This window comes from Dipteris shenzhenensis, chromosome 7 (genome assembly GCF_047967505.1).
Source record: "Dipteris shenzhenensis isolate YYH24624 ecotype China chromosome 7, Dip_SZ_1.0, whole genome shotgun sequence".
NCBI lineage: Eukaryota > Viridiplantae > Streptophyta > Polypodiopsida > Gleicheniales > Dipteridaceae > Dipteris > Dipteris shenzhenensis.
Genome location: NC_141602.1, coordinates 58,985,135 through 59,001,452, shown reverse-complemented (window position 1 = coordinate 59,001,452; position 16,318 = coordinate 58,985,135). Strand labels below are relative to the sequence as shown.

General features: G+C 40.4%; 1 protein-coding gene across 2 annotated transcripts; it reads right to left on the bottom strand.

Annotated features, from left to right (window-relative positions):
* Positions 1 to 446: 446 nt before the first annotated feature.
* On the bottom strand, positions 447 to 3,091 carry LOC147900581 (cytochrome P450 704B1-like). Of its 2 annotated transcripts, XM_087377428.1 has the most exons (7): positions 2,825 to 3,091; positions 2,446 to 2,711; positions 2,082 to 2,291; positions 1,724 to 2,011; positions 1,274 to 1,600; positions 891 to 1,091; positions 447 to 778 (listed from the first exon to the last, which is right to left on the bottom strand). In XM_087377428.1, exons 2-7 carry the CDS (start codon positions 2,674 to 2,676, stop codon positions 602 to 604), a joined length of 1,434 nt encoding a protein of 477 aa, XP_087233554.1. In that variant the 5' UTR covers positions 2,677 to 2,711; positions 2,825 to 3,091; the 3' UTR covers positions 447 to 601. The 2 variants fall into 2 exon arrangements, with proteins under 2 accessions (XP_087233554.1, XP_087233553.1); XM_087377427.1 differs by having other exon boundaries at positions 2,446 to 3,091.
* Between the last annotated feature and the right edge of the window lie 13,227 nt (positions 3,092 to 16,318).

The following is a 16,318-nucleotide window of genomic DNA, read 5'->3' as shown; positions in this document are numbered from 1 at the left end:
TAGAGATGTACTCACTCACATATGTCCAAATAATCAACACATAAACATATTGAATACATTTTCCAATTTTTAGCATTTATCCCCCTAAGGCTTTCTATTGATGTTCCATTCTTGCTGCCATTGGATGATGGCTTTGCCTTAGACATGATGAATTTCTTGCATCCAATAGCATAGAAAAGCAAGCTTGAAACACATGGCATTCAACAGTCTACTAAACCATGGCGCATAACACATTAATCTTCCAAGCATTTGAGAGGGATAAAGGCCGCAACAATAAGTACTTCAAAATTTTTCTTCCTCTATTTTCTGAGGAGCACTACAATGAGATAGATACTAAATTTATGGCACAATCACAACACTCTCAATTCACAAAGTGAAGAGTTGGAGGGGTCTTGAAACTTGAAATTTTATATTCTTAAAATTAAGATCCCACCTTGAGACCCGGCCGAGCGGGCTCCTAACGCGTCGTAGACATGTCATGCTACTAGTTTCACTAAAAATATAGAGACTAGACGAAAACATGTAGTGATGCTCAAGGTGAGAAGTAATGGCCACACCCAATTTCTGACATACCGTTGGGGATGTCTTGTGGGGCTAATAATCAACGTGGAGTGATATGCACTTTCAAGCCATGCTTGAAGGACAGGACCATCATCAGCCGATAGTGCACTGGATGTCCAACCACAAGCTTGAAACGAAAGAAGCGCATTAACATGGCTGCCGTTATCTTCATCTGTAGATACGCTGCGTCCCTCCCAAGACACATCCTTGGACCGCCCTGCACCACCCACCAAAACTGTCTATAATAACGTCATCTCTAATCACTTTCGCATTTTTTTCCATTCCATCCGTCTTAGATTGGATACTTCCTACTTAGCTTGCATAATTACCTGAAACGCCGTGAACTTGAACGGTGACTCTGCTTGAAAAACTCCATCCTTGAGCCAGCGTTCTGGTTTGAACTCACATGCATCATCGCCCCATAAGAATTCCATACGACCCATGGCATAAGGCATATACACCACCTGATCTCCTCCCCTCAGCCTTGTGCCGTCGGGGAGAATATCATTGTTTCGTGCAACCTTCCCATCCTGCAAACAGAGGGTGTAAGAATACTAAACGGCAGGCTTGTCTCCCTATTACTGTGCCTTTGCTGCTCTTACTACAGAAGCGTTCATTGGCATTCAGATTGTGGGGTACTAACCGGCCCTCCGAAACCACGGAAAAATTTAACAGTCATTTTAGAGAATTCTATTATTAACCAATATCATACCAGAGGAACAGCGGGATATAGTCGCAGAGTTTCAGTCAAAGCTGCGTGCAAATAGTGCATGCTGTAGACAGAATCGTATGTCAACAGGTCGGCAAACGCTCTAAAGCTGGTCGCGTTGGATGAATGCTCCAACATCATTGTTTCCTGAAATACTTTGGTTTGTTTTCCAGGATTTCTACTCATGCAATATATAAACCAAGACAGAGTACTTGTAGTCGTGTCACGTCCCGCAAAAACGAAGTTCAATATGGCGTCTCGGATGTCATTATCAGTGAGTGCAGTCTCAGATTGGTATAATAAGAACCGAGACAAGAGGTCTTGCATTTCCTGTAGTATGGCAACGACCGGTAATGAAGATTTTAACAAACAAGTGCAAAATTTTAATTGGAAGATGCCAACAAAAATCTCAATAAATACGAATAGTACAGGCAAATGCTTGTCTCTAATTACCGATTGCTTAAATTGACCTTCCGTCTGTAGCTTGCGCTCTTCGACTGCTTTAGAGAAGAATACCTTTAACTTCACGACTTCTTTCTTTAGCAACCTCTCTGAGCGAATGTTGAAGTACCTCTCAAGTCTCCACCAAGGGAAAAGATATCTTCGCGTTATCAGTTCTTGAACGTTGTCGAGTGCTGTTGCAAGACAGGCGCTATCAGAATCAATTGATGAAAAGCTGTCCACTTTGCCTCCAAAGACGACCTTGCAGATAGAATCAAAGGTCATGCGCGAAAGCAAATCCTGCACGATAAGAGCTAATTAGGTCCTGAGTTAACTGGGAAGAGCATCGCTGGCAATGGCAGCTACACACCTGGATATCAATCGTTTGGTCTGCATTTTGTAAGAGTAGCTCCACAAGCTTGAGAGCACCCTCTCTGTACGAAGTTGAACTTAAGGCCCTCAACTTCTTGATAGAAAACTCAGTACTGGCGATTTTCCTTTGTGTCTTCCATATCCTCCCATCCGTGTTGAGAATACCATATCCGAGCAAATCGTACAGCCTATAGTGAAATTCTCGCCCCTGCAAGAGACAGATCCGGAACACCCGACCGACCAATTCTATTACGATAACCTCTCCTTCAAGGAAGGGAATTATGACTTCCAAGCAAAAAGTAGGAGAGGAAAGGCGCGTCACATAGACTTGGGAAGAGAATTCGATAACAGGGAGAGAGCACCTTTGGGAAATTCTGAAAGTTGGTCTTCCAAATGTACTCCACATTTGCAGGGTCGACAGTTACGAAACTTCGACGAGATAAGAGCGATATCTTAATAGTGCGGTGAACAACGCTGAAATATTCACAGATCCAGTCGAGGAGGCGTTCATAGTTCTTAGATGCCTCCAACTGGCAACCAAGTATCGGCCATGTTTTAGGATCTTTGCTAGAACGTTGGGTCCAACGGTGCATCCACAGCCAAGATACGGCCAATAGGAATCCGACAACTGCCCATGAAATCAAAGATGTGTCCTGTGTATCTGAGGATCTGAGAGATCCAACCTCTACTGTGAAATGAAAAGCGTTTAGTGCATAGATAAACATGACTCTCGGCTCTTACTAATTTCAAGGAAGCCGTGTAGCTTTAAAACCCAAGAAAAATCACGGAGTCAGCTCGTTGAGTGGAAACTTTGCAATGTTCGTCTTCGAGGTTTAATCAAGGTGCGGTAGTGCAACGAGAGTGAAGAATGAATCCTCAGAGGCCATCCTAGAAGGGCTCGAGAACAGCTGTTCAATCGACAAGAATAATAAGCAAGCGATTGATCGACGGCGCTATTGGAGGAGTTTGGAATGCGTCCCACATCTTGCAAGTTGCTTGCTTTAATCCTGTTGAAAAACACAATCCAATACGTAAGACGCTGCGCTACACTACAGGTAGAAAGTACATAGAAACGCACCAGACACATGAGATTTCCTCCTTATACCCTAAACGGTCTGTTGATGCAAAGTTTATTGAAGTACAAGTTCTCCTCACCAAGGGTACCAAATGCCTTAAATACCCCCATTTGATACCACGTCTACTTGAAGTTAGCTTAATATGAAGGGTGTTAGCTTAAGGCTGGGCAGAAAGAATGGAGTATGATACAACCACGATCCCTGTAATAGCATCATACAAAAAATGTGTGTCCCTACTCACCTTGTAATCAAATTCCTGCAAGAGCATCGTTCAATATGTGCCCAGCCCCTCAACTTTGTTACATGACATTTTCATAACCAAGTCTTCGTGAGGAGTGACTTAAATAATCGACGTATGTTACACGTTTGGTTAAAAAATGCTCACAGCATGTCAAGTCGTGATTCGTGGCAGAAGGTTGGTTTGGGCAGGGCGGAGCTTGGAAATCAGCTAGCCTGGCGTTCGTGTAAAAAATAATGGCGAAAGGATAGCACGATTGGCAGGACTCTCTTGGAATTCAGTCCACCATTGGGGTTTCTGCCGCTTCACGACTTATTTCAGCTTCATGAATTTCTGCTTTACAACCTGCCTTCAAAATATACGCACAGACTATCGGAGAGTTTCCTACGCTTAACTCATGCTGACGGGCCTCTTTGGAGTCCTTATTTTTTGGATTTGGCATCAATAGCATGGGCTAAGTTGCGTGAGAGCACCATTTCGAGGAACAAAGAAAAATCGCATGGGCTAAGTTTCCATAGAGCACCATTTCGAGGCTGAGCAACAGCAACATTGACAGGAAAATCCAAAACAAAATGAGCGGCGGTGGAGTGCTACATGCTAAGGATTTTAAAACATCTTCCTTATGCAACGTGAATAGTCAAATGTCAAGTGGAGGAAGCCTTTTGGAGTTTGAGTCAATAAATTCCATGGAATGTTCACTATGTTAAAGACGTCTTGTATAGTTTTCCATGTTTGTGAAAGTCTTGGAGGAAAAGCAGAAGGCACAGATTGTGGTCGAGGATGCCAAAATAATTCTTTATCAAAGCAAGGGAGTCATTGTCAGCCATAAACAAATTGAAGGAGCAAATTGCAAGACATAAGAAGGACTTGCAAGAGGTCGATGAAGCATCAAAGCAAAAGCTCTAGGTTCAAATTGACATGTAAAGGAGTCTAACAAGAGCCTCCTAATGGAAATTTGTAAAAGCTTGGACCTTGACCTGGATCTTGCTAATATAGAGGTATGTGTTGCATGATTGTTCTTAATGATATTGTTTCCATTGAATGTGGGAAAAGTGTACTAGGAAATATTTACAATTGAGCAATGTAAGTGAATTGCCATTGAGCCGAGATTGAGCCTAGGTTGATGATTTCTAAATTCATGTGATAAAGATGTCGAGTGCCTAGAAGTGGAGGTATGCTATTCTAGAAGTGTTATGATAGACTTGACTAGCACGGCTATCTTAACATTGGACTGTATATATTAGCACTGTTAGAACTATAACTAGTAGCATCTACTATGCTAGTTCTAATTGTTGGGATATCTACTATTAGTCTAACATTTCTAATGCTAGTTCTAATTTGTACTATTGCTAGAGCATAACTAGCTACTATTTAGTGAATATTTACCCCTTTCATATATTTAATCCAAAAGGGAAAGAACATGTCAAGAAACATGGCACATGATGCTCATACCTGTTGAGATGGAGCCTTTCTAGACATTATGACACAAAACCCAAGCATGATCTTAGTGGCTTCTGGAACTACCTCACACGAGTTCGTATGCCACATAATGGCCCCAAGCATGGCACAATTGTAAAAATAGAACAAATCGAGGCATCGACAAATCCACATATCTAAGTTGAATGATAGGCCACAACCTAAGCACTTGTCAGCTATCAAGAAAAAGTAGTTGGTTATCAATGGGGAGAAACAGTATAGGGTTGTTTAAACTACATGGCCTATAACATGTCAGGGATTTAGAGAAAGATAACAAATCTTCAAGAGAGAAGGTCATTAAGTTTTGTATTCTAAATAGAAACAACATGTAAACTAGATGGAGAGATAGAAGACAAAGCAGAAAGAGCAAGTGCAAGGAGAAGATATTGACAAAGACATAGGACACAACCATATCCAATAGACCTCTCACGACTACACACAGATCCTATTGCGACGTTTAAGTACCGATGTTTAGCGCACGCGGGGCGCTAATCATCGGTATTGGAAGCGTGTCTCGTGAAGCATCGCTATATAGCGACTTTAGGCAAACGTCGCTATATAGCGACGATTTCTAAAGTCGCTATATAGCGACGTTTATCAAAATTATAAGTGTCGCTATATGGCGACATTGAGATACTTTTTTATAGCGACGTTTTACAGAGAGCTTTTTTTCTCATATCGACCTTAAAAGTTAGTTTTCTCCAATGGCAATTTTTTCAAATTTTTCTACATGTTTGATCTTTTGAGAGAATAATAGTATGAGAGCATGTACATCAAGCCTTTGAAGCTCATATATTCATGTCTAAGTTTGAGATGAAAAAAATCAATAAAGAGCATTTACATCAACGGTTTCATCTTGAGCCAAGTCTAACGTGTCAAACAAGTCTATCTCTAACTCTATACCGAGTTGATCTCCTATATCATCATCGTACTCTAGCATCGTACATTCACCTAAAAGTACTTGATCATCTTCTTCAATAAATTGTGGTGATTCTTGATGATCGTTGTCTTCTTCCTCAATATCGTGATCTCCATCTTCCTCCCGTACGATGTCATTATGCGCATCTTCCTCTTGGCTTATATTGTGATCTTCATCTTCTTCACTAGATTCATATGGATCAATTGGATCCAACATTGGTAGTGGCATCTCCATATCCACATCTCTATCTTCAAAAATTTGCTTACTTCGTGGTGCAACTTGGATCACGTACCACCATCTTGGATTAAAACGATCCGGATGAAAAACCACCTATATTGAAGATGGGTGCCAAATGTCGTCAATTATATATATGAAATTATGCTTAAGTACATGTATCAATTGATCTTTTAAAACGAAAGCTTCGATTAATTAAATCATTAGTATGCAGCTGCTCGCAGTGCTTGGGAAGAACAAAAGTATCACTTTCATCGGTCCAATGTTTGGTGGAGTCTATTGCAAAGAAACTGCTACCATCTTTTCTCATTGTCGCATGGGGACCATTGTAAATAGTTCTAAACCATTTTACATCAAGAATGAAAATACTAAATCGTTTGAAATCAACTTCATAGATTTTGCATATGGTTCCATAATAATCCAACTGAGAGGAGAGAAGATTAGTATCTGAAGCACTTGCTCGGCTATCTTGTGTGAAGTTAGCCATGACTCCACAATCATATGTGACTCTCTTTGAATCGATGCGTTCCATATGAAAATGTCATCCATATGACCATAATGCACTGTACTTTTTGTACTGTAAAAGAGCATCATTAAAACAATGAAGATGCATCTATTTTATAGCGTATATTGCCACAAATAATTACTTAATTACGTCAAGAGGTAAGAAACTTACATGCATCATACATCTAGATAATAACTCTCGCTCGCGCTCGTTTATTGTCTCTCCATTGCGTTTGGCTTTACGTAGAGCCAGTTATAGCCAATCAAGTGACATGTGAGTGGGGAGAAGAGCCAGATCCTGTGGATATGGTTGCGATCGCCTGTACATTACTCTGAATCTTGTCCTTGCATTTATTCTTTCTGCTTTGGCCACTTCATATCTCTCAATTCACTTTTGCATCCCCTTGCTATTGAGGATACAAAACTTATTGAATTTCTCCATTTGCTCTTCGCTCATCTTTCTTTCAATCCCTTTTCCTTGGGGAACCTCGCCAACGATGTGATCATCATCCTTGTTATGCCAAGCTTGCCGCATATCGGGATCCGTGGATGCAAGAAACTCCATGATATATACTAATGACTCTTGCACAAGCCATCCCTCTGCCATGCTTGCTTTTGGTCTTGCTCTTTGTCTTACAAATCCCTTCAAAGTTTTCATAAACCACTCGAGAAAAAACATCCACTGACTATGAACGGTACCTGCAATAGCCACCTCATCAACTATGTGCACAAGCAAGTGGACTTGAGTTGTCATAATGCTCGAGGGAAAGTGCTTCTCAAGCAAGCATACGGCTTTGATGGATTCCACCCTAGCCTTCTTGATGCTCGATATGGAGATCTCTTTTTGAGATATCCACCTATTTCACATGCCCATGTAAGATATTTTCATAATCAATCTACAAATTATTCAGGTTAAATTGAAGAGAATGCAATCAATGCGATTTGATAGTAAGCATACCTCATAATACCACTGATCTTGAATATAGCATTTCTAACATCTTCTTGTAAGCACCCTTTTATTGTAATTGGGAGGATGAACTATCAAAGCAACAAAGAAGTCATGTCAACAATATAACATAATCATAATTACGCTAACGCAACACGATTATCGGTACACTAATTCTACAGCTTGGAATACCTGTAAGACCTTGTGCCAATCATGGGACTTGAGCCCACTAAGCTTATTGTCCTTTGAAAATGCTCCTTTCAAGCAACACATGTACCGTGTCGGTGTTTGAAAAGAGGCAATGTCCGCCTTGACCGCTGCCTCCTCCCTCATAGAGAGGATCCACGTTGCTTTCGGGAGGACAACTTTTCCCAAAGCATGCACTTGGGGCCACAAACGAGACATCCTATTCATAGCATGCAAGTCTTCTCACACTCCTCTCGAGTCTTTGGAACCAACCAAGTGTGCCCAAATAGCCTACCCCCACATTCTTGAAGATATGCATGGGATCCAAGAGATGATTGATTTGTAACTGAACCCCAATAAGGAAGCTCGTGAAAGATCGATAGCCTCTTCATACCACGAGGAGGTTCCTCTCCATTCACCCTCCAAGCCTGAATCCAATCACTTACCTTCAAATATGATGGTGGTGGATCAAGCTGACCTCCACATGCGAGATGGTCCAGCGGAAGGTATCGAGAATGCTTCATAAACATTTTTTCTCATATGTTTGGAGTATCGTGCAAGCGATTTCAAACCCGATCTACAAACAGGACAAGCATGGTACCCACTTGTAACAAGTCCTGCATGCGTGCATAAATGTGTTAGTATAAGACATGCATGCGAAAGAGAGTCATAAAAGCATAATCCTATATTATACATGTAGAGACACAACCATGTACCTGCGCACTCTCCATATCCTAGGTAGTCATGCATGGTCCACATCAAGATACCCTTGACCAAAATGTCATTGGTATGTCTAGGAGCTTTGGAAATATCAAAGACTCGCACTCCTCTCCATAATATCTGTAACTCCTCTATCAAAGGTGCCATGTACACGTCCATATTTTTTGCCTTGTACTTCCCTGGCACAAGTAGTGCAGGCATGAGGTGTCCCTTTTTTATTGTTAGCCATGGTGGGATATTGTAATTCACCATGACTATGGGCCATGTCGACCAAGATGTCGAGCGTAACCCAAAAGGATTCACGCCGTCCATGGCGAGCCCAAGATGTAAGTTGCGTGGCTCCCTCGCAAAGTCCGGCCATTGATTGTCTATGTGCTTCCAAGCTGCACAATCTGCGGGAATCCTCAATGTGTCATCAGTGGACCGATGAGATGCATGCCATGTCATCAACTTTGCTATGGATTGCATCGGAAGATGCGTTGTATTCTTGCAATGATGGAAAAATGTCTCAAGACCTTTACCGGTATCTGCTCACCCTGCAAGTCATCTCTATATCGTTGTTCTCCACATTTCAGACAACTAGCCAAATCTCCATGCTCACAACGAAAGAGAATACAGTCATTACGGCAAGCATGGATGGTATCATAATCCATACCTACCGTTGTTAGCATCCAAACATACATAGGCTTCGAATAATATGATTATTCGGTACACTAATCCATACATGATGATTCTCAAAACAAACAATATTATCTAAATAATGAGTCAAATTAATGCAAGAGCTAACCTCATTAAGGCTGAGACACTTGTATCCGACCACCCATACTTTACTTGCAGATTCAAGATTGAGAGACAAGCACGTAGTTTAGACATCCTAGCACCCTCGTACAATTGTGTTGATTGCAACTCTCGCATCTTGACCTCAGACTCTGACATCAGGTGTACATGGGATGTAGTGCCCCTAAAAATAGAATCCATCATGTCGACCATACCCTCGTCATCATCCGGGAGACTATAGTCTTGCTCAAAGTGTGAAGGTATATGCGTACCCTTGTCAGCCTCCTCATCCTTTTTTAAGATTTTGTGTAAATATAAGATCTTGTCTCAAGGTTTTGTATCATAATGGTATCCAATATTAACCACAAACTTAAATAGCTTTGACTTATCGATAATCCATCAACACATGCGACATCAATGGTGGGTACTGGTTCGGGTTCCTCCCTATACATCCACAAGTGGTCCATGATAATATGACGTTGATGTCGTACTTCTCGCTTGCAATGAGTGCAATGACAATACAACCTCTCTGTAAGCCACTTTGTGCTCCCGAGCGTTGGCGCATGATCTGATGAGCTTTCACTCGTCCCTTCCATCTGCACACTTATAAAATCACAACATAAGTTGCAAGGAAATATATTAACAGTAATAAAATAGCATTAATGAGCTTCTTTTTTGACTTTAAACAATAAGTATCTTGAAGCGTCGCTATATAGCGATGTTTTGCTTTGTTCTGTCCTTATATAGCGACGCTTTTAAATATAAGCGTCGCTATATAGCGACTGACCAGCGTCGCTATATAGTGACGCTGTGGGTTAAAACCTGAAACCTCGCAACACGGCACTTTCTTTAGCAATCTCTATTGTAAGAAAAGCAATCTCTCCTCCCACCTATATCCGACGACCTCGCTTTCCTCCTCTCTATTCTCCACTCCTCACCACTAGTCGCCCCTCTCCTAACACTTGTGCTGCCTCTCCACCCTTCTCCCTCTTTGCTCGTGTGAAAAGAAGTTTTTTAAGAAGGTGAGTCTCTTTGAGCAATGTAGGTTCGTTTTTTGTGAGATTTCATTTTGTGAGTGTTGAAGCATGTTTCTCCTTGTATTGCTAAGGCTATGTGCTAGTTTTCATGCTTGATTTTCAAGGGTTAAAGACAAAAAACGAGATTTTGTGAAAGAAAGAAGACTCACCTCTTCTAGTCTTTTTTGTATTTCTCTTCCTCCTCTTTCTCCTTGTCTCCTCAATCCAATCCCTTTGAGAAGTTGCTTCTTTAAACTCCTCCTTCCTCTAACTAGTTATTTGAAAAATGGTATGTTTCCTCTCTTTTGTAAGGCGAGTCCATAAAACACCGAGCGGGACTATTTCAGGTAAGAAAGTGCTTCCTCTTTTTTCCTTTTGTTATTTTTGTTTTTTGTATTGGCCTGCAGCTAGTGCCTTAAGTGCTAGCTGCAGTGATGGGTGTAGGAACTCTCTCTTCCCCTCTCTTCCCTCTTCTTTCCCTCTTTTCTCCTCTTCCTTCTCTTCTTTTTCCCTCTTCTTTTTCCCCTCTTTCAATCTCTTTTCCCCTCTTCTTTTTCCCCCTCTTTCAATCTCTTTTTCCCTCCTTTCCTTCTCTTCTTTTTTCCCTCTTTCAATCTCTTTTCCCCTCTTCTTTTTTCCCCTCTTTCAATCTCTCTTTCCCTCCTTTCCTTCTCTTCTTTTTTTCCTCTTTCAATCTCTTTTCCCCTCTTCCTTGTCTTATGTTTATGCTCTTTTCCCCTCTTCTTTTTCCCCTCTTTCAATCTCTTTTCCTCTTTTCCTCTCTCTTTCTCCCCCTCTTTCCCCTCTTTCAATCTCTTTTTCTCTCTTTTTCTTTTATGCTTAAGCTTTCTCTCTTTTTCTTTTATGCTTATATGCTCATGCATAAGCATAAGCATATGCTTTGTTTCCTTTCCCTCTTCTTCCTCTTATGCATAAGCATATGTCTCCTTCTCTTATGCTCATGCATAAGCCTAAGCATGAGCATATGTCTCCTTCTCTTATGCTCATGCATAAGCATAAGCATAAGCATGAGCATATGTCTCCTTCTCTTATGCTTATGCTTATGCATGAGCATATGTCTCTCTCTTTCAATCTCTTTTTCTCTTTTCCTCTCTCTTTCCCCCCCTCTTTCCTCTCTTTCAATCTCTTTTTCTCTCTTTTTCTTTTATGCTTAAGCTTTCTCTCTTTTTCTTTTATGCTTATATGCTCATGCATAAGCATGAGCATATGCTTTGTTTCCTTTCCCTTTTGTTTCTCTTATGCATAAGCATAAGCATATGTCTCCTTCTCTTATGCTCATGCATAAGCATAAGCATGAGCATATGTCTTCTTCTCTTATGCATAAGCATAAGCATGAGCATATGTCTCCTTCTCTTATGCTTATGCTTATGCATGAGCATATGTCTCCCTCTTTCAATCTCTTTTCCTCTTTTCCTCTCTCTTCCCCCCCTCTTTCCTCTCTTTCAATCTCTTTTTCTCTCTTTTTCTTTTATGCTTAAACTTTCTCTCTTTTTCTATTATGATTATATGCTCATGCGCATATGTCTCCTTCTCCTTCTCCTTCTCCTTCTCCTTCTTCTCTTTTCCTCCTTTCCTCTCTTTTTTCCCCCCTCTTTTCCCTCTTTCAATCTCTTTTCATAAGCATATGTATTTGCCTATGCATAAGCATAAGCATAAGCATATGTCTCCTTCTCTTATGCTCATGCATAAGCATAAGCATAAGCATAAGCATGAGCATATGTCTCCTTCTCCTTTCCTTCTTTCAATCTCTTTTTGCCCTCTTCCTCCTTTCCTTCTCTCATGAGCATGTCTCATTTTCCTCTTTTCCTCTTTCTTTCTCCCCCTCTTTCGATCTCTTTTCATAAGCATATGTATTTGCCTATGCTTAAGCTTTCTCTCTTTTCTTTTATGCTCATATGCTCATACATAAGCATAAGCATAAGCATGAGCATGAGCATGAGCATGAGCATAAGCTTTCTCCCCCTCTTCCCCCTCTTTCGATCATAAGCATATGTATTTGCCTATGCCTATGCCTATGCCTATGCTTATGTTTGTTTTTTGTTTTTTGTTTTTGTGTTTGTGTCTACGTTAGACATGGGATCACGTCGCACGTCCGATGAGTACGGACATCCTCGTAGGAGGAGACATCACGATCTCTATGCTCTAGAGGACTTTGATTCCTCTCAGGTGACACCTCAGGGGCCTACCCCTGCGACTACCCCTGGCCCGCCGACTCCTCTCAGATGTAGCACTATGACTACCCCTTGGGGAACTCCTTTGCTAGTAGCCCATGGCTTTGTCGGGAGTCCCGACGAGTTTATAGCACAGATGATCGATGAGGAGGCAGCGGGATTCTTCTCTCTACTATCTCAAAGGACCTCGACAATTCCCTCTCCTACACCGATGGCTTGACCTACTACCCAGTCGTCCCCTCCTGGCCCTTCGACTATCATAAGGGAACGAAGAGTAGGAGGGGCGGCTTATGTTGTACTGACTCGGGAGATGTAGACGAGTCAGCACACTCACATCCCTACAAGTCTCCACTTAGTCCCGAGACACAGTATCAGTCAGGTCCCTTGCCCTCTCCTACTCCCACTGCTACTCCTCGCTCCGGAAGTGCTCACACAGCTTCCACTCGCTCTGACTCTGCCACTACTATGAGTCCTCCTTACCCAGTCGAGGACCTCTCCTATTGAATCATGGCTGTCAGAGAGATAATAGAAGATAGAAAGGGTAAAGCAATGATGGCCACCATGAGACGATTGATGAGCCATCACTTCAAGAGCGGCATTGCTACTGATTGGCAGTATCAAGATGACCAAAAGAAGCAAGCGGTCATCGATGAATTAAAACAAAAATACCCTAACCTGCCAAATTGGGAGTTCAATGAGAATTATATGCGAGAGTGCATGGGTTTGGTCTTGAAGCATCGTAGATCAACCTTGCTTACTTCCATCACAAAGGGGATCGCTAAACCCAGCTGGGTAGACAAAGGTGATTGGAAGTTCTTCAAGAAGCAGAATAGGGACCGTCCCAAAATGTTCGAGGGTTAGAGGAGGGCTGCGAGGAGACGGTTGGACGTCGTAGGTACTTCGCACTTTGGTGCAGGTGGACGGTTGGCATTCGAGGCAACCGTGGTAAGTCTACTTCTTCTCATTTAATGTATTGTTCTATTTGTTTTACTACACATTACATGCACTTTATCTAACTCTCGTAAATTGGATCCACAACAAGCTGCGATGGGTCATCTTCCTACAAATGCAGAGACATGATGCGCGTTTCGCATAGGAACAAAGCCATGGTTTATTAAGCAAGAGGCAATGGGAGCGACGGTCGATTGTGCTGAGGTGGCTGCTCGCATGGTATAAGTCTACTCCTACTTGTAATTTCACCTTTTAAATTGTTTTATTCTTTAAGTTCCAATCTAATTTTCAATTAATATGGTTTCACTCTTAGGGTCAAAGCTCGAGCGTCCCATCATCGGAGGCGAGCAATCACGAGGGCCAAGGATCAAGTGCACCTGATGAGGGTCAAGAAGTAGGCGCAGCTCACAAGGACCAAGGATCAGGCCAGCAAGATGAGGATGAGGAGGACAAGGACAACAATTCGAATGAGTAGTAGGAGTACTAGTAGTTTGCATATACTTCGCCATGTATATCATTTTGTATATCAGCTCGTTTGAGCAATTTTGTATCACCCTTTTCGAAAGGGTAATTTTGTAATAAACAATCTTGTATATCTTCGACATGTATATGCTTTTGTTGCTCGATCATTCCATTTGAGCGATTTTGTATCACTCTTTTCGCAAGGAAAATTTTGTAATAAAAAAACTTTTTTTTGTAATTACAAAAAAAAAAAAACATTAGTGGGACAAAACAGGGCTTGCTATGGCCCTATTTAGCCCCACTAATGCTTTTTTTTAAGTTCTGTTAATGGTTGCTATATAGCGACGCTTTATAGTGACCATCCTTTTTCGATGCTTATAATGATGTTAATAACGACGTTTGCACCTGTTTAAAAAAAAAATTAGTGAAAAAAACGTCAGTATTATCGTCGAAAAATGGCCTATGCCTTGTAGTATCTCTTTTCTCCCCAAGGATGCATCATGTAACTGGCTACAAGAGGCTCTTTGTAGAGCCAAGCACAATGGCGAGATGGTAAGTCAGTGGGAGTGGGAGTTTGCAAGGAAATGTGATATGCATGTAAGCTTCTTGCTTATTGATTCGGCTCATACTTGTTTGATTTGATTATGGGCTTTGAAAATAATCACTGTCATGTAGTAACTTAATTTCAATGTTGTTTTATTGTAAAACAATAATAATTGTAGGTTGTGGTCATATAGGCCATACTTTCATGTGAGCACATCATTTTGAAGGGGACCACATTGAATATGGGATCATGGCTAATGTCAATAGAAGAAAATCGGGCGAGTACTTTAGGATATTTCAATCTTCTTAACTCATGGTTACATTATTGTAGGATCATATCAGATATCTTAGAAGTTGGATTTAGACAATTTTGTATTTTAAATTTTGATGTAAAATGGTTTATACTTATCTATAATGGTCCCAATGTGTAGTTAGGAAAGACAAAAGTGGAATTTTTACCATAGACCCTACCAAACTATGGACAAATGAACATGATACTTTTGTCCTTTCCAAACAATATGACTAGGTACATAGAAATGAATTAAGCTAATGATGACCTTGCTTTGAAGCATTTCTCATATATTTTAATTTAATTATGCTATTTAATGTTGAATATAGTTCATCTTTCAAGTAGATCATTTTGATATAAGATGATGGTATGTGGTCCACATTGCTACCTAAATTAAATCATCTTTTAAAGATAGAGATGTGGATACATTGATGCCAATGTTTCCCATTGATCCATCTACTACTAGAGAAGAAGTTTGAGAACACAGTTCATCTTCTAAGGGATCCATGGATAGTACATCTTCTATTGCTTCCATTGCATCATCATCACCACCAGAGGATCAAGGATTAGCCACTATAGATCCTAATGATATAGGAGACTTAGGGATCTAACTAGAGATAGAATTGTTGGAATGTAGGACTTGGTTGAGCTAAAAATATTGATGTAAATACTGGAAAGAGCTTTCATTCCTTTTCCAATTAATTTGCATTTGCATATAATGACATTTGGATTTTTTATGGCCCATCATGATTATATGAAGGTATTTTAACCTAAATTTGGTGTGGACATTCTCTCGACATTCTCAACATTTTCATCTTTCTCTCTATTAAAAGCACAAAGCATAATTTTTATGAGAGGTGTACAAAACCCCTTTTTGTAAAATATTTAGCAGTATTTTGATTTTTCAAATTATTTTTTTTACAAAGTAGGTTTTGTATACCTCATCATAATAAATAGATATGGTCTTCTACTAACATTTCTAGCCATTTTTCATAGATTGGGAAACCAGTGTGTGAGGCATTCATACATCCATATGTATGCCTTGTTGTAATAACTAGATATGGTCTTCTCCCATAGTTTTGTTTCCTTGTTGTAACAACTACGTATGGTCTTCTCCCATAGTTTTTTTGCCTTATTGTAATAAGCAAATATGGTCTTCTCCCATACTTTCCTTGCTTTTCTAGCCATTTTTTAAGGATTATGGCTGGGATGTGAATTTGTGAAGCAATTGTGCAAGGCATTCATAAAATGATGTGTTTACAAATGTGAAAATTCCAATTAAATATCAAAATCCATTAACCTTGCCATAACAATCAGATATGTTCTTTTTCTACACTTTATTTTTTCTAATCATTTTTTCATGCATAATGATAAGGTTAAATGCCACCAACTTGAAAAATGTGCAGGGTATAAATTATACCTTATGTGTTTGAGATTGTGACAAGTCCATTCAAGGACAAAATACATATTCCTTCCCATAACAATGAACTACGCATGTTATTTTTCCACTCTTTCCTAGCCTTTCCAACCATTTTCCATAGGCATAGGACTATGGTAGGAGTGAATGGGGTTGAGATAGAAAAAGACAATGAGGGACACTCATATATAATGTGTTTGAGGTTTTGACTAGGCCATTTAAGAATTGGAATCCATTTTCCTCCCAATAACAATCAGATATCGTTTTGGGTCCATTGACCATACAAGCT